The sequence below is a fragment of the Macaca fascicularis genome, chromosome 1 (genome assembly GCF_037993035.2).
Source record: "Macaca fascicularis isolate 582-1 chromosome 1, T2T-MFA8v1.1".
NCBI classification, from domain to species: domain Eukaryota; kingdom Metazoa; phylum Chordata; class Mammalia; order Primates; family Cercopithecidae; genus Macaca; species Macaca fascicularis.
Genome location: NC_088375.1, coordinates 40,134,678 through 40,156,079, shown reverse-complemented (window position 1 = coordinate 40,156,079; position 21,402 = coordinate 40,134,678). Strand labels below are relative to the sequence as shown.

The 21,402-nt window shown below is 49.5% G+C and overlaps 1 protein-coding gene and 1 long non-coding RNA gene across 3 annotated transcripts; one reads left to right on the top strand and one right to left on the bottom strand.

Moving 5' to 3' along the window:
* Positions 1–552: 552 nt before the first annotated feature.
* Positions 553–14,893, bottom strand: LOC123573941 (uncharacterized). Of its 2 annotated transcripts, none has more exons than XR_006698684.3 (3): positions 14,644–14,893; positions 12,456–12,555; positions 553–2,837 (listed from the first exon to the last, which is right to left on the bottom strand). It is a non-coding gene; the product is annotated as an uncharacterized lncRNA (long non-coding RNA). The 2 variants fall into 2 exon arrangements; XR_012429883.1 differs by lacking the exon at positions 553–2,837 and adding an exon at positions 11,957–12,077.
* A 113-nt stretch (positions 14,894–15,006) lies between these two features.
* On the top strand, positions 15,007–20,782 carry RGS16 (regulator of G protein signaling 16). Its single transcript, XM_005540174.4, has 5 exons — positions 15,007–15,179; positions 16,055–16,165; positions 16,912–16,976; positions 17,264–17,430; positions 18,895–20,782. The coding sequence occupies exons 1-5, from the start codon at positions 15,136–15,138 to the stop codon at positions 19,114–19,116; spliced, it is 609 nt and encodes a 202-aa protein (XP_005540231.1). The 5' UTR covers positions 15,007–15,135; the 3' UTR covers positions 19,117–20,782.
* Positions 20,783–21,402: the final 620 nt, after the last annotated feature.

Below are 21,402 nucleotides of genomic sequence, written 5' to 3'. Positions count from 1 at the left end.
CGTTTGCATAAAGTGAGCCCTACCTGTAGCAGTGTAAACCCATAGAACCTCAGAGGACCTTTATGGAAGCTATGAGGGCTACAGGTCAGCGGGGTGGAGGAGTCTACCTTGACACAGGAGAAACCAAGTTGCCTCACAGAGCTCATCTACCTGGGAGGCTGGGAGGGCTGCAGTGGTCAGGGTGTCAGGAAGGTTTGTAGGTGGTGGGCAGGGTTAGGGGCTGTAGAGTCTGTGGTCATGAATTCAGATGGAGTGTCCCCTCTCCCCACGTGTCATAACTGGGATTTTGGAGCAGGGATTCCTTCTATGCTGATAATTTTTTTTTGCCTTTCTCCTTAGGAGGGAGTGTGTGGTCCCCAGAGCATTACAAACCTGAGTTCAAATTTGGGCTCCACCTCTTCTTACTCCAGAGAACCTGAACAAGATTCCTAACCTCTCCAAGCCTTTAGATTCTGCATTTGAAAATGGGGAGGGTAATTACCTTGCAAGGGGTAGCCTCAGAAATGAAGGCTTACTTCAGTGGTACATTTGCATATAAACAGGCACTCAAAATTAGTAGCTACTATTTTTTATTGGAAGAGAGGCTGAAATGCTATCGGGAGGGGAGAGAAAAGGCTGCACCGGCCAAACTGGGTCGTGTGTGTTTGAGGGGACTTCAACAGAGTGGATGAATTGTAAGACTCCCTCCCCACCAAGCCCTCCCCCTCCACTGTGCTCAGGTCTGCATGCTCAGCAGCACTGGGAATGGTGCCAGAGGCTGCGCGTTTGCCCAGTACAGCTTGGAATTTTGCATCAGAAGCAGCGGGGTGCCGATTAGGCACACTCAGGAGGTGGTGATGCAATGCAAAGAAATGGGGTGGTGGAGAATACGCTGTAGGGTCAGCGGTGGCTGCCGCATCCGGCTTAGGGGCGGCAGAGCCAGCGGGGTGTCTGGGGAGTTCCAGCGTTGGTTGTGGAGTAGGATGTGGTGTCTAGCTTTCAGCAGTAGCACCTGTTTTGTCCTCATCAAAGTGGTTTAGCGGAGGGACTTTTGGCTGCCGAACCTCCCTTTGTTCTTGTCTGTATTCTGAGACATCCTGATAATTCCGTGGGTTACCCCAAACTCTTAACATAGTTTTTTTCTCTTTAAGTCAGAGAGTCCATTTCTGCCCTTATGAACAGAAACTTCATCCCAAACCATCTTACTGAAAGTAGTTCTTTCTTTTACTCACTTCCTTTATAGCATGAATCTCCACTGACAATTATTTTATCAATTTGAAACTTGTTCACGATCTTTCTTCACTTCCAGAATGCAAGCTACTTGAGGGACCTCGTCTGCTGTTCTCACCATGCCTTTCCCTGCCAGGCTCCTAGGAGCTGCTTGGCGGCGGGTAGGGGTTAAGCCCACAGAGGCTGGAGCCAGACTGCCTGGCTTTGAATGGTGGTTCTGCCTTTGTGAGATTAACAGCCCCTACTTAGAGTTGTGGGAATTAAACCAGTTAATACACGTGAAGAGCGCCAGGCACGTAGCGTTTATGAATGAATGCACTTAGCAGAAATTCAGTTGACAATAACGGTTGTTTTTCAGGATTTTAAGATCTTTGTCCCATCACCTCCACCCCCACAGTCCGGGAGCGATCCTTTCCCTAGGGTCAGGCTGAAAGTTTGCCAGATTGGAATTTCGGGTCTGCTGGGTCACAAAGCCAAGGGCCCAGTCTTCAAGGTGATGCTTCACTTCGGAGCACTTTATGCAGCCCACGTTTTGTTCTGTAACAATCCCAAACTGGCCCTCCGAGCCTGGGAAGTCGAGCTTCTCCGAAACCACTGAGTCCTGGAGAGCCCCGCGGCCTCCTGCCCTTTCTCTGCAGCCTGAGAGGGCCCGTGGGGCCGCCGCTGCTTCCTGGAAGAGCTGCGCTTTCCGGAGTCGCAGGCCGCGGAGCTCACGGGAGCTTCGGAGCAGAGCATCTCGCGCGGACAGGGCTGGCGATGGGCAGCCGACCAAAACGCCGCATTCCCGGTGACTGCTTTTCCCTGGTAGGCAGGCGTTCACTGCTCCGCGGCCGCAGCTCTTCCGGGGCCGAGGGCTGCGGCGCGTAAACCGACTTGTGTGTCCTACGCAAGCTGCTGATGGCGCCACCCAGCCTGGGGCGGCGAGCCGCGAATATTTGCTGCTCTATTTTAAGATTCCCTGTCCTGTCTGTTTCCGAGCAGTTGTCACTTGGTCAGAGGAAAGGGAAAGCGGGGGTGGAGACAGTGAGGCCCAAGCCTCGGGCGCTTATTACTTCCAGCTGGGTGGAAATTCCCATCCCTCGGAGAAAACAAGCGTGGCCCCTCTCCTCCCACTCCTCCGCCCCCTCCCCTAAAACTGAGTGAGTCATTCTTCGCCGGTCAGGGCAAAGTCTCGCTCATTTTAATAATAAAAATAAGGATAATGCCGCACTATTTGCATAACATCTCAGACTTTTCAGAGCACTTAAGCACTTTTTAAATACTTTCCTTTTTTTTTTTTTCTTTTTTTTTGGAGACGGAGTCTCGCTCCGGAGGTAGTGGCGCGAGGCTGGAGTGCAGTGGCGCGATCTCGACTCACTGCGACCTCCGCCTCCCTGGTTCAAGCGATTCTCCTGCCTCAGCCTCCAGAGTAGCTGGGATTACAGGCGCACGCCACCACGCCCAGCCATTTTTTTTGGATTTTAGTAGAGACGGGGTTTCACCATGTTGCCCAGGCTGGTCTTGAACTCCGGAACTCAGGCAGTCCGCCCACTTCGTCTTCCCAAAGTGCTAGGGTTACAGGCGTGAGCCACCGCGCCAGGCCTCAAAACACTTTTCTCCACTTATTGGTCAAGAGACATTATTACTCCCTGTTTGCAAATGAGAAAACAGGGGCACAGAGAGGTTAGTGATTGGACATGGTCACACAGCCAGTTAATCAGATGACCAGTCACAGAGGCTGGATCTCCTGGGTTTTAAACTGAGCTGTCATTCAGTCCATAGCCATTTATTGTCTTTCCTCCCAGCCACGGCGCCTTTCCTGTTCTCACAAGCTTCTGTGTTATGGAGAATGAAGCATCAAAGGGGTAGTGTATGGTAACTCTGGTGTCTTCCCACTCCGGTGGCTTATTAATTCTCAAGTACAGCCTCATAAGAGAGGACATTCAGGCATGCAAACAGTTATTGAGTGCCTACTGTGTGCAGCTACTGGCAGCTACTGTACTTTTTTTACACAGTTTATGGGAGAAAGTTTCTTAGCACATAATTACAATGAAATGTGATAAAGTTGTTGATAAATGCACAGTATTAGGGAAACAGAGAAAGAGGTAATCCACATTGTCACAGGGCAGCCTTTAAAGCTTTTCCCCCAACTTTTTGTTGTACAGATTTTCAGGCATGAAAGATTGTTACAGTGACTACCACTTCGATTCAACCAGTATAGATAGGTAGATAGATGGATAGATATAGATACTGCTTCAGAAGCAAAAGTTTTTCTCTGATCTTTTCTTGCCCTCCTGTCTCAGTCTCATTTTCCCACAAGGCAAGCCATAGGAACTAGGAACTAGAATCCCCCTTCTCCAAGGCAGCCATAGAAACCAGAACCCCTTTTCCCAAAGTCAGCCATGAAACCTAAAATTATGACTCTAATTTTCTCTTCATCTTTCTGTGTAAAAACTGACCATAAAGAAAAGATCTGATCTACGTTGTTCTAGAGAGGGTCCTGCCCCAAACCCAGACGGAAAGTGTGAAAGGAAAATATCTTGGGCCCCTTCAAGCTGGGAACCACTCAGGGCCTCCCATTCTATTCAGTCATCCCTCTGCTCACAGAGATAACAAAGATAGATGCATATTCTGATTGTCTCCTTTGGAAAGACTTATCAGAAACTCAAACGGGAGAAATGAGAGAAGACAGACAGACCCTCTCGTATTGTTTTATACTCAAAAAAGGAAAGGAAAGCAAAACAAAAGGCAGGTAGCCCGGCGCCTAGGAACCAGACCCGAAACCAAGGAACCAGATCCGAAACCAAGCCTGGGCCTGCCTGATCTAAGCCTGGTAGTTAAAGATCCACCCCTGACCTAACTGGTTATGTTATCTATAGATTCCAGACATTGTATGGAAGGACATTGTGAAACCTCCCATTCTGTTCTGTTTCACCTCTGACCACTGGTGCTCGCAGCCCCTGTCACGTACCCCCTGCAGTAAACACAATGACAGTCACTAACAATCGGTGTGCACACTTCCTCTGTGCTCTACATTTATGGCTCTTATAGTTCTCATCTCATTTCATCCTCACAGTAACCTCTGAAGAAGGTCCTCTGACCATTGTTTTACAGATGGGGAAACTGAACATAGAGAGGTTAATGAGGAAGGGACAGAAGGATGGTGCCATGATTTGGTACCGGGTCATCTGACTGCAGTGTCCATGCAGTTAGCTATGCATTCTGCAGACTTCCTCCATCCCCAGCTCCCATGTAGCAGGAGGAGCCGCTACACGATATTCCAGAGCAGCATGTACTAGGGAGAACCCAGCAGTGTCAGATAGTAGGACGATTTCAGCCAGCTTGGGAGGTTGATGTCTGGTCTTCCTCTAGGCCCTGTCTTAGAAAAAAGGAAACTACCATTTTAGGGCCCTCCATGATCCAACACTGGGCTCCGGGCCTTACAGACGCCACCTGTACAGATGGGGAAACAGACATTGGTGGGTAAGTAATCTCCCCACATTGACACACCTAGTAAATGGGAGTGCCAGGCTGGAAACCCAGTTCTATTCACAAGGTCCATCCCCCTGGCTTGCTTAATCGATCACGACCCTCTCACGTGGACCCCCTTAGAGTTGTGAGGCCTTAAAAGGGACAGAAGTTAAGCACCTGACGAGCTCGGATTTTAAGACGCTAGCCTGCCAATGCTCCCAGCTGATTAAAGCCACTCCCTTCACTATCTCGGTGTCTGAGGGGTTTTGTCTGCGGCTTGTCCTGCTACATGGGAGCTGGGGATGGAGGAAGTCTGCAGAATGCGTAGCTAACTGCATGGACACTGCAGTCAGATGACCCAGTACCAAATCATGGCGCCATCCTTCTGTCCCTTCCTCCATTAACCTCTCTATGTTCAGTTTCCCCATCTGTAAAACAATGGTCAGAGGACCTTCTTCAGAGGTTACTGTGAGGATGAAATGAGATGAGGACTATAAGAGCCGTAAATGTAGAGCACAGAGAAGTGTGCACACCGATTGTTAGTGACTGTCATTGTGTTTACTGCAGCCAGGGTGTTTGGGACGCCTGGGGACTTGGATCCAGAAAGTTCCCTTGTGGTCACACTTGGAGCAGCACTACAGCTAGATGGCTGGCAGAGGAGGCGTGGCTCACCCAGTCTCAGTCACACAGCTCACCGCGTGTGCCGCCCTGCTCAAATGTGTGGGGCCTATTAGGGAGAGCTCATTTCTTTCTCTGCAAAAACATCATGCACCCCCTGCTGTGTTTTTCGCTCTGTCCACCTGGGCCTGTTTCTAGGACAGCTGCTGTGTCAGGGGCTGAGGGCCTGGGAGCTTGTGAAAGGACCACCTGTTCCCATGGCTTTCTCCGACCCTCCTCCCCCGCCCCCACTCTGCCAGCCCAGCCTCCCAGCTGCTCACACATCACACCACGTTTCTCCCTCTGCTCAGGTGTTGTGAGCACATTGTGAGAGGCACGATCCCTTCCAACTTGTTGCCGCATTACAGCGAGTGTTGGTGCTTTTGTGGAGCCTCCCCTGCTTTCCTATAAGATGGCTTTTCTTCTGTGCCCCTGCACCAGACTGCCCCACCCCACCCCCTACTCTCCCTGTTGACGTGGGGACTCGTGGAAGGTGACTTAAAGGAGGAGGAGGGACCCCACAGAAAGTAGGTCCTTAACTCCCAGGAGATGACAAAGCCCCTCCCATGCCTCTGACCTGACACCTCTGCACGTGTGTGTGGTATTCACATGTTGGGGCTTGCTGTTCCTGGGGTCCTTATGTCTCATCTGTGGCCTGGCTAAGCACTTAGAAATCTCTGACTAGAACAAGGAGGAGAAAAGGCCTGAAGTAGCAGCCAAGGTCCAGAGGGAGAAATGCTCAGAGGCTAGGGAACATGGGGACGAGGCATTGAATAGCCCTGGGGATGGACCTTGTGAATAGAACTGGGTTGCCAGCCTGGCACTCCCATGGGGAGATTCCTTACCCACCAGTGTGGGGAGATTCCTTACCCACCAATGTCTGTTTCCCCATCTGTACAGGTGGCGTCTGTAAGGCCCGGAGCCCAGTGTTGGATCATGGAGGGCCGTAAAATGGTAGTTTCCTTTTTTCTAAGACAGGGCCTAGAGGAAGACCAGACATCAACCTCCCAAGCTGGCTGAAATCGTCCTACTGTCTGATACAGCTGGGTTCTCCCTAGTACATGCTGCCCTGGAATACCTAGGAGAGGAAGAGGAAGGAGGCAAGGTAAGCTGGGGGCTTTTCACACTAAAGGCCGCCAGAGGGGTAGGAAGAGTCAGCACAGGTGCCGTGTGTGTTTGGTGTCTTGCTTCCAACTCACGCTGGGCTCTGGAGCCACTGATGTCTGCTTGACCCTTCCCTGATTTTGCTCCAGTTTGCTCTGCACTGGAAGACTGCAAGCCACAGAGGGAGGGAAGCATAAGAGGGCTGCAGAGTAGTAAGTTTCACTGCATAATTCAGCCCTCCTGGGACCCATTTCCAGAAAGTTGACTGGCTGAAGTTTAGCTGAGAAAGCCTGCAATCTGGAGGATCTGGGGGAGGCAGAGTTGATAGTTAATCTCCGAGGATATTCACCATGTTTGGAGTGGGATTCATTCACTCTTTATTTAATGAGTTCCTCTATTGTGTCAGACACTGCACTAGGCACCAAGATTTGGGGCTCCAGACCTCCCTGAGGCCATTTTAGACCTGTCCAAGTAAGGACCCACATCTCAAAGGCGGCTTTGGAATGGAGGAGAGAACACTGAATGCCTTTGGAAACAGAGGTAGTCTGATTGTTGAGTTTTCCAAGAAATGAGGGTGGGTGGTCACTCATAGAGGTTCTCCTCTGTGAAGGTCTTTCAGTTCCCTGCCCCTAAACACACACACGCACACACACACACGCACACACACACAATATTTGAGAGTAAAACAATGTTCCCTCCCTACCTATTCTATATCCCTGTTCTTCCCTTGACACAACAGTTAGGCCAAAGAGCAGAATGCTTTCCTCTTGCCCATGATGTTACACATCAGCACTGGCTGTTGCCTTGGTTAGAGAATATGGTGTGGGAAGTGATGGTCAGAATCCCTCCTCTACTCCCAGATTAGGGGTGGCACCTGTTAGATTTCTTCTGGTGCTTATTTCCCTCTAGAGATAGAGGCACCATCTGGGGTATAGTACCTGTCTGACTTTCCAGTTCTAAAATAAAAAAGTGCTCCATCCTCAGTTTGCAAAGGACTAGGGGACAGGAAATATAGACATTGCCTTTCAGTCATTTGCAAATCCCAGGCCTCACATTTCCACCTCCCCCGCCAATCTTTCATTTTGACTGGCTTCTCAGGGCCTTGGAAAATTATTGAATGAGTGAAATGCAGATTCTAATAAGCCTTGTTTCTAAGTCTTAGTGAATGGAAATGAGATGCTCTCAGAAAAATGCCTTTTGTGACAAAGGTGAAGAAGGCTAGGAGGAGGTATGGTGGGAAAGAGAAAGACATTTAGAAACTCAGGCTTCTGAGGTATCTCTCTTACTTCGGAAATGGAAGTGTTAAGGTGAGATGGGCCCATTTATTACTGCCGACTTATTTGGTACTTTAGGGAATGCAGCAAGGTAATGGCAGGGATGGGCAGGGGTTTGCAGGGGAGACTGGAGACAGCATGGGCTGGCGAGCACAGGGAGAGGTGGAGGAAGCTTGGTGCTGGCAGGCAGGGAGAGGTCAGGAGCCTGGAGGGAGGTAGACTGTCGGGTTATGGGGTGGGGTGAAGTGGATCTTACAGTCAGGCAGATAAGCTCACGGGTGTCAGACCACAAAACACTAAGATGTGGGCCTGGAAAGGGCCAAGCTAGCATGTGAGAACCAAGAAAGCATAAACCTCAGAGGGCCAGGCACCATCCCCCAACTCTCAGGTTCCCAGGAGGATGGGGAGGAACAAAGGTCTTGGGTTCTGACACATCCCAAAGACTTTGGGAGCTGCCCCTGGGCTCCCGCCCAGGTGGGAACCAGGCTTTTCCATGAGCAAAGGAAGATGGGACAGCATGGGCTGGAAAGTGTGGCAGGGGAACACAGAGCTGAATTCTGAGTTTTCTTGAAAAAGAGATATAAAAACCCACATGCTAACTGAGGGACTTGAGCAGAGAAAGGGACTCTCCGCAGCCATACTCGGGAACTGCATACACAAGGGACTGGGAAATGAAGCAGCAGAAAAATCCAGAGCCTGTGATGACATCACAGCTACGGGCAAAGACAGGAAGTGGAAAAATGTGAATGGGGAGAGAGGAATGGAGTGAGCAAGAAAGAGGATACAAGGAAACAAAACTGCAGAAGACAGAAGGATGACCTGGAACATTGTGCCATGATTCCCTAAGGATGTGCTTCATTCTTCTCATAGCAAGCCAATTCTGAGTTCTAGAAAACACCACACGGCATGCCGATGTAGTGTTTGCTTAGGAACCCAGGTCCTGGAGTTGGACTATCTGAAATCAAAACCCAGCTCGACCACTTACTAGCTTTGTGGCCATAGGCAAGTTATTTAACCAATCTCTGTTTACTCAATGTAAACAGAGTTTACTCAAATGTAAAATGGGGAAAATATATTACTCATCTTGTGAGTGTAATTGTGAGCATTGAAAGAGATACATCAAGTCAAAGCACACAGAACAGAGCTGGCACATAGTAAGTGTTGGATAAATGTTAGCTTTTATTATTTGTGTTGAAACAGAAGCCATCTACCCAGCCAACATTTATGGAACATATGCAGAACTGAGCATGGTGATAGGGGCTGAAGATAAAAAAGATGACCAAGGCAATAATCCCTGCCCTCCTGGAGCACACAGAGGAAACAGACAGCCCTGTGTCCATCGATTCTATGAGCACAGGGCAACAGGGTTGGCTCAAAGGAGGCCTGGTCAACTCTGCTTGCAGATGGGGGGATGCAGGGGGAATTAGGGATGGTATGAGAGAATAGAAGGCAGTTGAGCTAGGTCTCAAAAATAGGTAGAAAAGTCAAGAAGAGTCAACACCAATGTATGGTTCTGGGACTTAGACTAGTGGTCACCTCTGTTTGGGGGAGAAATTTGCTGGAGCAGGCATGAGGAGTGGTGGAAGCCATAGCTTGATTACATATTGGTTACATGGGTGTATACATTTGTCAAAACTCATTCAATTGTACTCTTAAGATTTGTGCATTTTATTATGTGTAAATTATATCTCAATATATAAGTAAAATCAGTTTATTGAAAAAATATTTTTTAAAAATGAGTAGTACAGGAAGGGGAAGGACCTTCAGGCCAAGAGAATTTTATGCTCAAGGGTTTGTGGGTATAAGGCAGCATGGTGCCCAGGGTAACATGCCAATTGCTGAGTTTGGCTGGAATTCAGGGTGTATAAAGGATGTGAGACCAAGTGGTTAGAGCCTTAGATGCTTTACAGAGGAGTCTAGACATCATCCTCCAAGTCTAGGTTTGGGGGAAGTGGGAAGGGAGGGAAAAGAAGAAACCAGAGAGGACTAATATAGCAGCAAAGCAAGCTGCACCCAATACCCTAAACAGTAATCATTAATCATAGTAAAAGTCATTTCCTACAACCAGGCTGAACTTGGTCAACTTCTCCTATCAAGAGGGAAAGGGTGCCCAAAGTTTTTGTCATGAACCAGCAGGGAAATGTCCCCAGTGATTGCCTATTTCACTTCTGCTGGAGGTGATCACTGCCTCCTCATTCAGCTGCCTCAGGATATGCTCTTAAATCTAAAAGTGGCATCCAATTGTGTCCCACAACCCTAAGTGCTTCTGCAGCATTTAATAAATTCCTTAGTCTTTCTGCACCTTTGCTGTACCTGCAAATGATAATAGCTTTTCCTGTTTCTTTCACTTTGATGCCTCCTTCTACCTCTCCTGCTTCTCACTGGCTACCATGGCTCCATCACTTCTTTTTCAATGCTGTCAATCCTCTCTGATCAGCCTCTTCCCTTGACATCTGTTTCTGTGACAAACAATAATTTCCTTTCATTTTCCCTGCTCCCCACCATGCAGTTCTGTTTCCTTAGCTAGATCATAAGGTCCTTGAATTCAGGGAAGAGTCTTAAAAGCTATTGTTTTCCCACCAACTTGGGAATATAGTAAATTCATAAGAAATATGTATGTGATTGCTTTCTACACAAGAAATATGTAGATTGATGATGGAATTTGGAGGACCTAGACCACTGTGGGGATCATCTGAGCTGGATCAGAAAAATGGAGGAAGTGTTCTCATTTCCCCTTACCATTTTCAGTAGACAAAGATCCCCACCTAGACTTCTGCCTCCATGGAAAGGGTAGTGCTGGGGGCTGGGAGCTGAAGGAGATGAAAGGCAATATGGCTGGGACGCTGTGGGACATTTAATCTTGACCACAGCTTTGCCCAGACTGCTGACCCCGGATGACCCAGGGTGCAGAGCCATGCCCCCATGCTGCCATCCATTAAAGAGATCACAGCTGCTCTGGGAGTGCTGGGCAAAAATGAGGTCAGGTTTTGTCAAAGCCAGTGCAATTCATAAGCGAGCTCAACTTGCTGGATTTACAGCAACTGTCGAGTCATCCTGCATTACCGAAACTGCAGATATGAACCGACCTGCTGGGAAGAGAATTTGGGATAAATTGTGAACTTCAAAAAGTTTCTGCCTGGAAACTGAACAGGTAACCATGGCAACAAAGAGGCAGGTTGAAGTCGGAGAGGGTCGTTCCTCTAGAGTAGGGAGCTCTGTGCTCTCAGATTTGCTGGTCTGTGCACTGTGCATCAATTCCTTTGTTTCTTTTGCAATGGAGCGATCTCGGCTCACTGCAACCTCTACCTCCCAGGTTCAAGTGATTCTCTTGCCTCAGCCTCCCAAGTAGCTGGGATTACAGGCACCCGCACCATGCCTGGGTATGTTTTTGTATTTTTAATAGAGACTGGGTTTCGCCATGTTGGCCAGGCTGGTCTCGAACTCCTGAACTCAGGTGATTTGCCTGCCTCAGCCTCCCAGAGTGCTGGGATTACAGGCGTGAGCCACCGCTCCTGGCACCATTTATTTTGCTTTCTTTATCAGAGCAGGAGAAAGTACTAGCTCAGGAATTGGGAGACAGTCCAATTTCCAGCTATTTCCAGTTCCAGTACACTTAACTAAGAGTGCCTCAGGTATTCTTAGTTTTGTTGTGTATAGGCAAAATGGAAATTAAAACTTCTGGCTACTTGCAGGGATGCAGAAAGGATGGAAAGGTTTGAGATTTCCAAGTAATTATTTTATTGTTGTCACATGACCATGTACAGGCTGATTCAAATACAGCGCTACTGAGGGTGAACCTGGGTTTGATCCACCCATCAATTCGTATTTGTCAAATGGAGAAAAGATGTCTCACAGACAACACCCACATCCCAGCTGTGTGGTAAAAGCATGCCTTGGGGCCTCAGCTGCACCAGGTCAAACAACCTTCACCTGGCTGACCAACTCCTCCAGCAGAATGCCCTGCTGATGGGGCTGGGATGGATGAAGGCACCAGAGAAACACAGATGTTCAAAAAGTCATCCTTCCATTGTCTGTACCCCGTAGCTCTGCTCCCAATCCTTGCTCATTACCAATTCCTGCCCCAAACCATTCCAGCCCTGCACATGTGAGATAGGAAGAACGAGAGCCTAGGTTGGCAAGACGGGGTGAAGGTGGGATGTTGGCATCTGAGATAGTGCTGCAACAGGAGTGTTGTGCCAAACCTCTATTGACTTTCGTGGGGATGGCACCAGGTTCAAGAGGCCAAAGAAGAGACCCAGAGCCAGCAAACAAGACATTAGGTTTTACTGGGGGCTGACATGCAGAGGAGAGAGTCCAGTATCAGCAGATTGGACAGGAGAACTTCATAGCCCAGAAGCAGCAGGCTGAGCAGGAGAACCGCAACTGTTTGCAAAAGGCATGCAGTTTGTATAGCATTTCCATTTAGCACCCTTCCTTAACAGCTTCCACCTGGCAAGCTTCATTCAACCCAAACTCAGGACTTCCATTCCCTGTATGGCTTGTGTTCCATGGGCCAGGTTGGGGGCTCAGGTGTTCCTCGTAGACAAGGAATGAATCTCCAGGTTGGCTACTCTGGATTCCCGAGCTTGGAGCACACATTCATATATGTTGCCATACAGTGCCATTCTCAGGGTATGCTTCAGTTATTGCTACCAGGTGTGTTTGCCACACAGGAAGGAGCTGCTGCTGTGCCTGCCTCTGTTCTCCACCAATCAACCAAGAGGTTTGGGAAGGGTAACAACTCTGTTAGGTGGTATGTACCTGTAGTCCCAGCTATTTGGGAGGCTGAAGCAGGAGGATCCCTTGAGCCCAGGAACCAGGGGTTCAAGACCAGCCTGAACAACATAGCAAGATCACCTCTCTGAAAAAAACAGAAACAAAAAACCTCTGCAGAGTGCTTATGTTTTGACTAACTGGGTCAGCTTCTACAGGCCCTGGTTCAGCAGCAACTCTGCATTGACAAATGACCCTGCAGTGTGTTCTGATTTTGGCCTCTGTTACTCCAGAGAGCTCAACCACGACCTCACAGTCTCCCCTTCCCTCTTTGTGTTTTTTTCCCTTTCCTTCCCTTACTGCCTTTTCTCAACCTTCTCACCAAGCCCTCTTAGGTGGGGAACCTCTTCTTCCCTTGTTTCTCTTTTCTGACCATTGACTTCCAGGAACATAGAGCAGGCCTTGCTGGGGAATAGCAACTCTTAGATGCTTCTTATGAAATAAAAACCTATACTGTATTCCAAGAGGCACCAAAAACTCACTATTTTTCCTTATTGCTAGCAATCCCAGTATCCCTATTAAGTAAAACTGAAAGCTATTATAACATTTTATTGAGTGCTGACTACATGTTGAGCACTGTCATATAAGCACCTTATATGTTGTTGCGGATGCTGTGCTGTGCCACCCAGATCACGTCTTGGGGACTGTGGCCATCATTTCCCAGGGTGTTAGTCTCTCTCCAGGAATAGATCGACAAAGGGCACTGCCTTAAGATTAGGCGGTCTTCTTGGGCAGCTGTATGCAATGAATGGTCTTTATGGGGTTACCAGGGCCTTGTCCTCTTGCTTCAGTGGACAGTTCCAAAGGGCCAGCTGAGCTTCAGGGCATTCCCTGGAACCAGCTGGGGTCTCTGTTGAAATGGCATGGCCTTCAACTCCTCCCTCTGCCCAGACCTGCTTCCTTTACTCCCTCTTAATTCTGATAACTCTCCCCAGTAAACCTCCTGCATGCAAGTGTCGACCTGAGTCTGGTTCCTAGGAACTCAAACTAAGAATTAATTTCTTTAGTTCTCACAACCACCTTATGAAATAAGTTGTTCTCTTCGTAGAGACAAGGAAATGGGGGCATAGAAAGGTTAAGCAGTTTGCCTAGTCTCCCATCAGTAACTGGCAGAGCCAGTTAACAGTCAACGGGGCCTTCCTGCAGCTGGGTCTTCAGCAGGTCACCTGGCAGAGCCATGACTTGAAACCTGAAAATCTAACTCTAGACCCTGTACTCTTAACCTCACATGCAGCCTCTTAATAGCAATCCCAATGCCTTTGTGGGCAGGTGAGGAGAGAGGCAGGGTATTTATTACCTTTATCTCAGAGATAGACACTAAGGTAGCAACTACCTAAGCCCAGGATCGTCCACAGGTATAGCTGTGACTGGATTACTAACCTTTGCGGGTGTGTGTGGGGCAGGGGAGAGGGGGGAGCGGGGGAGAGGGGGGAGCGGGGGAGAGGGGGGAGCGGGGGAGAGGGGGGAGCGGGGAGGGTGCAATGGAAAAAGAATGGTAAATTCACATTTGAATTTTGGAGCCAACACCTACTAGCTGCACATCTTTGAGCAAGTTATTTAATATGAGTCTTAGTTATGTGACTGGCACATAGTAGGTGTTCAATAAAATACTCATCCCTATCCCATTTGTCTGTCATCTCCAACTGTGATCTTGAGCAAGTTTATTTAGCTTTCTGATTCTCGGTTTCTTCAACTATAAAATGGAGATGATGATGAAGAAGAAGATCTTACTTAGCCCCATGTCCATCGGGGTAGGAGCCTCGTAAAGGGTACTTATCAGTATAATTAGAAACTGTTGGCCGGGCGCGGTGGCTCAAGCCTGTAATCCCAGCACTTTGGGAGGCCGAGACGGGCGGATCACGAGGTCAGGAGATCGAGACCATCCTGGCTAACACGGTGAAACCCCATCTCTACTAAAAAATATAAAAAACTAGCCGGGCGAGGTGGCGGGCGCCTGTAGTCCCAGCTACTCGGGAGACTGAGGCAGGAGAATGGCGTGAACCCGGGAGGCGGAGCTTGCAGTGAGCTGAGATCCGGCCACTGCACTCCAGCCTGGGCGACAGAGCGAGACTCCGTCTCAAAAAAAAAAAAAAAAAAAAAAAGAAAGAAAGAAACTGTTTTGCCAGGTTTGCACCCTGTGCGCCTGTCCTTCAGGACCCAGCAGGCTCAGACTTACCTGCGATCAAAGCCCTGTGTGCCTCTCAGACCCACCAGCCCCGTGGAATCTCTTGCAACACGACACCGCTGCGTGAGTTTTCTGTTGTTACTAGAGGTCAGCAGGTATTTTTCCCTAGGAAACCGGGTGTGCACGTCTCATCCCCGTGCCAATTCTCTTGCCGCTTCTCCTTCCACACGCGGCGTCCTCCGGAGGGAGGGTGCAGCTCCGCGTGCTCCAGCTGCGGCGAAAGTTGCGCCCGGCCCAGTCTGGCTGTGGGCCCCGCCTCCGCCTTCTCAGTGTCCAGCCCCGCCCTCCGATTGGTCAGCAGTGCCCAGCCCCGTTCCTCCGAGGGGATTAAAGCAGCGGCCGCGAAGTCTGGGTGCTTGCAGGCTGCTAAAGCCAACCCCAGTTGATTAGCACCTGCTACCGCGCTTTGCTTCCTAGCGCTCGCGGAGCCTCCTGGAGCCTGCCACCATCCTGCCGGCTACGTGCTGCCGCGCGCCCGCAGCCATGTGCCGTACCCTGGCCGCCTTCCCCACCACCTGCCTGGAGAGGTAAGGGGAGCTTGTCCAACTGCTTGGGGGAAGCCCCACCAACTCTTAGGGAGTGGAGCGGCAGGCCTGGGGACCTGGGTGGGCGCGGGGATGGGGCGCTGGAGGCTTAAGTAGAGAGGTAGAGGCGAACTTGATGCCACGTGCTTAGATTCCAGGAGCAGGGAGAAAGCAAGGGGAAGGGAAGCAAGGGCCCGCTGCTTGCTGCCATCCCCATCCTCTGACAAACTGCAGTCGTGCTCAGGTGACCTGCTGAAGACCTGGCTGCAGGAAGGCCACGTTGACATTTCCAGGCAGAACTGAGCCTGCCTATTGCTTAAGCACTTGTTTTTCATTCCTCAGACCAGAGCTAGGGGCATTGCCTCCTCTGCCCCTGGAAGGCAGGGAGATTTTTTTTTTTTTTTTTTTGTGGGGTGTGGTGGGGCAGGGGGATCCCACTGTTGAGGGTGTGTCCATATTCCAGAGAGCAACTCAACAGCTTCCAGTCGTTACTGGCTGGGAAGGAAAACGTAAAGATGAAGGCAGGAATCAGTTTCCCACAGTTCAGAAATACTCCTGAAAAGAATGCTGAGTTCTTTTCTGAATCAACAGGCACGAAGAGAGATCAGTGTGACTTTAGGGAAAAGCCCATATATGAGCGTGTGTATTACCCAGAAAGTGTAAGGTCTACCACGGCATAGCTCAAACATTGCTTTTGTTGCTTTGGGGTTGATGATGCTGATAAGCACAATTTGGGTCCTGGGAACAGCCAAGGGTTTCCAGGAACTCTTGAGGCTAAACTTTGGGTGGCACCACCCAGAGCTCTTCTGGGACACATAAACCTCTCCACACTGGCTGAGCAAATGAGAATCCTTTCATGTTCCTGATTTGTTTTTCAGAGCCAAAGAGTTCAAGACACGTCTGGGGATCTTTCTTCACAAATCAGAGCTGGGCTGTGATACTGGGAGTAGTGGCAAGTTCGAGTGGGGCAGTAAACACGGCAAAGAGAAGTAAGTGTTGCTGACCAGCTCAGGGCTCCGAGAGGGAAGGGAGCGGGAAGGAGGGAAATATAAGGAGAAGCCAGGACACACTAAGTGGATCTTGGCAACGCCTCCCTAGAGATTTTAGTGAGACTTGTTGCTGGTCTGTTATGACTACTTGGCTCATGGGTGAGTGGGTAGGTGGCTCCAGGGCTCCAAGTCCATCCACGGATGAGGGCACACAGGGCATGAATGCCTAGTTAACCAGACTCTCCCACCTGGGGTTTCATTGCACACGCATCCAGGGCTAGGACAGAGTCCAAGGCCACTTGAGGTTTTTATTAATGACTCTAGCATGCACCTTGCCTAGAAACCCTTTCATATTGGCTATCAACTGTACCAAACTCTGGAGTTATGTGTAGATGTAATCTCTATTTATGAGGCCCTTATGTCCTTGGGAAGGTGTACAAAACAAATCTTTGAGAGTCAGGGGAATTGAAATAATTTTTGGACAGAGAAGAGACAGGCTTAGAGATATTAACTGAAGACTAAAGGAGTCCCTGGCTTTGATTTCTGGTTGCCGAATTGTCCTCTAGAAAACATTACTGCTTACCCTAAGTCCAACTAGGAGTTTGAGGTGTCAGCTTCAACAATCACCAAGCAAGCCTTTCTGTGAATTTTACGCAATTTTCCATCAGAGTTCTGGCTAGAATTTGTACTATGCTTTGGTTTGTTGATTTTTTTTTCTTACTCTTTTTTTTCTTTTTGTCTTTTAGTAGAAACTTCTCAGAAGATGTGCTGGGGTGGAGAGAGTCGTTCGACCTGCTGCTGAGCAGTAAAAGTGAGTAGGAGCCTTTTGTGTCTGTCTCTGGGTGGCACGTGTATACTCATGTGCTTTGGAACCAGCTCCAGGACTGCTGAGAGCCTGGGCAGAATAATAGTAGTAGTAATAATAATAATAATGATCCCCTAGTGTGCCAGCCTCTATTCAACACACAAAGGCAGGTCCTTGTTCAAGAAAATTATGTTCTAAAAATAGAGCCATTAAGTGCAATTGCTTTCCTTTCTTCTTGTATTCCCTGCTGTCCCTCTGGCTGACCTGTTTCCGCCTCTTTCCTGTAACCCCAGATGGAGTGGCTGCTTTCCACGCTTTCCTCAAGACGGAGTTCAGTGAGGAGAACCTGGAGTTCTGGCTGGCCTGTGAGGAGTTCAAGAAGATCCAATCAGCTACCAAGCGGGCCTCCAGGGCACACCGGATCTTTGAGGAGTTCATCTGCAGCGAGGCCCCTAAAGAGGTGAGAGCCCCCATATGCCCAGTGAATCCTCACGACCCTGCCTGCTCCTTCCCCTCTGAGAGTGAGGGCTAGTGGGGAGGAAAGGCTAGGTGTAGAAGTAGAAGGGCCTTACTTGGCACAGGGGTGAATGGGCTTCTGTGACCAGAAACTAGAAAAGCCGGGCTCAGTGCCACTCCTGGGTGCTTAACCCTATGACTCATGATGGGGCAGGATGGATTGGCAGGTTTTTCGGCTTCTATCCATACCCATCTTTATAAATCCATCCCTTTTTAGAGGCTCAAAACACTTACCAACTGGGGAGACAAGGTCAGCACAGGGACCTTATATAACCTGGCTCAGTCCCCAGGCTGACCTGCCTGAGGCCTGCAGGTCTGTAGTCTGTGATTTTTTTGTCTACCTTCCCTCCCGGCCACTATGCATGGCAGCTGCAGTTGCTAAAGAATACAGCGCCACCTGGTGGAGAGATAAGAGTAATGCCTTACTTTTGTACCTTATTTTTGTTTTCTGACCGCTGATTGATTCCCCATAATTCTGTAAAGGTGTATTGAGCCCCAATTATATTCAAGACACTGTTACAGTCACTGTGTATGTCACAGTGAACCAAACAAAGTCCCTTCCCTAATGAAACTTATAATTTGAATGGGGAAAGATGCCAATAACCAACTAGACAAATATATGCCAGGTGATGAGCTATGCACTCATAAAACTACAGCAGGAAATGAGAGAGAGGGAGTACCAGAGGCAGGGCCTGGCAGGAGGTAACGTTTTCCATTCTGTAAAGGGAAGTGAGGAGCGGCTCTTTGATATGGTGACATGTGAACAGAGATATGAAAGAATTCAGGGAGGGAAGAACATTCCAACACAGGAAGCAGCAAATGCCATGGCCAGAGCCTGCCTGTCACAGTCACAGACGAGCAAGTGGACGTGCTTAGAGCAGGGCAAGAGCAGGAGATGAGGTCAGACACGAGGCGGATGGCCAGGTGTGGGCTCGGGGGCCCAGCAACCCCTTTGGCTCTTCCTCTGAAAGACATGAGGAGACAACAGAGGTGCTACCAAACTGAGTTGGGCTTTTAAAGGCTCACTGTAGCTGCCGGGTAGAGAACAGACCATGGTGGTGGGGGGTAAGGTAGCAGAGAGACCAGGTAGGAGGCCTTGGTGCAAATCCCAGGAGAGCCGACAGTAACTGGAAGCAGGGTTGCTGTAGAAGAAAGGGTGAAAGCGGATTGCGTTTGTATAAATTATTGATAGATCCTCATGTTAATTCTGAGAGATTGGAGGACAGATAGTGGATCAGATGTGGGTACAAGGCCAGAGCTGAAAAGCTAGTTAGTGATCAATTCAGGAGCCCCCACTTCCTGATGCAGCATCTGGTGCTCTTTCCAATGCCCAGCCTGCCGTTGGCCCTCCCTCAGCCATGCCCACCCTTTTCTCCAACTCACCCTGTGCGTGTCCTCCTTCCCGCAGGTCAACATTGACCATGAGACCCGCGAGCTGACTAGGATGAACCTGCAAACCGTCACAGCCACATGCTTTGACACAGCTCAAGGGAAGACACGTACCCTGATGGAGAAGGACTCCTACCCACGCTTCCTGAAGTCACCCGCTTACCGGGACCTGGCTGCCCAAGCCTCAGCCGCCTCTGCCACTCCGTCCAGCTGCAGCCTGGCCGAGCCCTCACACACCTGAGTCTCCACGGCAGTGAGGAAGCCAGCTGGGAAGAGAGGTTGAGTCACCCATCCCCAAGGTGGCTGCCCCTGTGTGGGAGGCAGGTTCTGCAAAGCAAGTGCAAGAGGACAAAAAAAAAAAAAAAAAAAAAAAAAAAGCGCTCCAGCAGCCTGTTTGGGAAGCAGCAATCTCTCCTTCAGATACTGTGGGACTCATGCTGGAGAGGGGCCACCCACTTCCAGGACCTGTGAATAAGGGCTAATGATGAGGGTTGGTGGGGCTCTCTGTGGGGGAAAAAAGGTGGCACGGGGTTAGCACTGGCTCTCGTTCTCACCGGAGAAGGAAGTGTTCTAGCGTGGTTTAGGAAACGTGGATAAAGGGACCTGTGAAAATGAGAGGAGGAAAGACACCCAGATCAGCTGTTTTGCCTGTTGCTCAGTTGACTCTGGTCGCATCCTGTTTTCCTAATTCCCAGACGTTCTGGGCACAGAAAGGACCCTGCGTGTGGAGTCTTCCCCTTTGGCCCTCCTCACTGGCCTCTGGGCTGGCCTGGAGTCCCTTAGCTTGTACCTTGTAACACTCCTGTGTGTCTGTCCAGCCTTGCAGTCATGTCAAGGCCAGCAAGCTGATGTGACTCTTGCCCCATGCGAGCTATTTATACCTCAAACACTGGCCTGTGAGCCCTTTCCAAGTCAGTGGAGAGCCCTGAAAGGAGGCTCGCTTGAACCACCCTCAGTGTTCTGGGTGACCCCCTGCAGGTGGCCCCTGACCCTGTGTTGCAACAGGGTCCACCTGTGAGCAGGCCCCCCCAGGGGCCTTTTCCTGGATGTGCACTCTCTGAGTTCTGTGCCGTCTCTTGGAGGCAGGGCCCAGGAGAAGAAAGTGTGGAGGCCTCGGGGAGTGGCTTTTCCAGCTCTCATGTCCCGCAGTGTGGAACAAGGCAGAAAAGGATCCTAGGAAACAAATCTCTTGGCAGTCCCTGAGAGTCCTGCTGAAATCCAGCCAGTGTTTTTTTGTGGTATGAGAACAGGCAGAAAGAGATGCCCCGAGATAGAAGGGGAGCCTCATGTTTCTTTCCTGCGGACATGAGATAAACCACTGGAGTGGGCAGAGGTGGCCCAGGACCATGGCGCCCTTAGAGTGCAGAAGCTGGGGGGAGAGGCTGCTTGGAAGGGCAGGACTGGGGATAATCAGAACCTGCTTGTCACCTCAGGGCATCACCGAACAAACATTTCCTAATGGGAACTCCTGCAGCAGAGCCCGGGCTGGAGGTAAATTACCCAGGGCAGCCCCCTTGTGGCCCAGGATCATCAACATTGTTCTCTGTGCACCATGAGCGCCTCCGGGAGATTATTTAAGTGTATTGTATCATTGGTTTTGTGTGATTGTCATAACATTGTTTTTGTTATTGTTGGTGCTCTTGTTATTTATTATTGTAATCTCAGTTTGCCTCTACTGGAGAATCTCAGCAGGGGTTTCAGCCTGACTGTCTCCCTCTCTCCACCAGACTCTACCTCTGAATGTGCTGGGAACCTCTTGGAGCCTGTCAGGAACTCCTCACTGTTTAAATATTTATTTATTGTGGCAAATGGAGCTGGTTTCCTAGATACGAATGATGTTTGCAATCCCCATTTTCCTGTTTCAGCATGTTACATTCTTATAAAATAAAAACAAAAGTCAAATATGACATCCTGTCTCCAAATGCTGTGCGGGTCAGGGGAAAAGGGGAAGTGTTGTGGAGAGCTCTGGGGAGGAGCTGGCTTTTGGGAATTCCACAGGACAGGCGAGTGAGCTTCCGCGACACAGGCAGAAGTACAGGGAGAGCTCGATGTTCACCTGGTACCTAATAGAGTCAAGAGAAGGGGATGGGCTCTAGCGAGGGCCACTGTGGTCAGTGACTTTTGAAGCTCATGGCGGCCCCACTTGTGCTGGGCTGTTGTGTGGATTGGACTGGGCTCAACCCACTGTCATTTCAGAGCTCATGTCTTTTGCCCACCTGGCTGGGACTCAGCATGAGCCATTCCCAGTTCTACCTGTAACAGTGCAGGGGTCAGTACCGCTTGGTCAAGTAGCAGGACATCATCAGTTAGGTGGTGACTTTTGTAGGATTTTTACTTTTAAAAGTAATTTGTAATTACATTCAATTACAAATCTTTTGTAATTTATATTCAAGAAATTATTATTCCTTTTATAATTTCATAGAAGTATCTGAGATGAGGTATATGAAGCCACTCTGTACATGAGGCTGCTCCATTCCGTGGGCCGAGGGAATAAGGGTTGAGCTGTGCTTGAAAGAATTTGGGGATA

Bases quoted from the DNA above. Each gene is read 5' to 3' on its own strand.
- RGS16 (XM_005540174.4), top strand. From the start codon at position 15,136: ATGTGCCGTACCCTGGCCGCCTTCCCCACCACCTGCCTGGAGAG. The intron at 15,180-16,054 runs GTAAGGGGAGCT...TTTGTTTTTCAG, and splicing joins CCCACCACCTGCCTGGAGAG to AGCCAAAGAGTTCAAGACAC. The intron at 16,977-17,263 runs GTGAGTAGGAGC...CTGTAACCCCAG, and splicing joins CCTGCTGCTGAGCAGTAAAA to ATGGAGTGGCTGCTTTCCAC.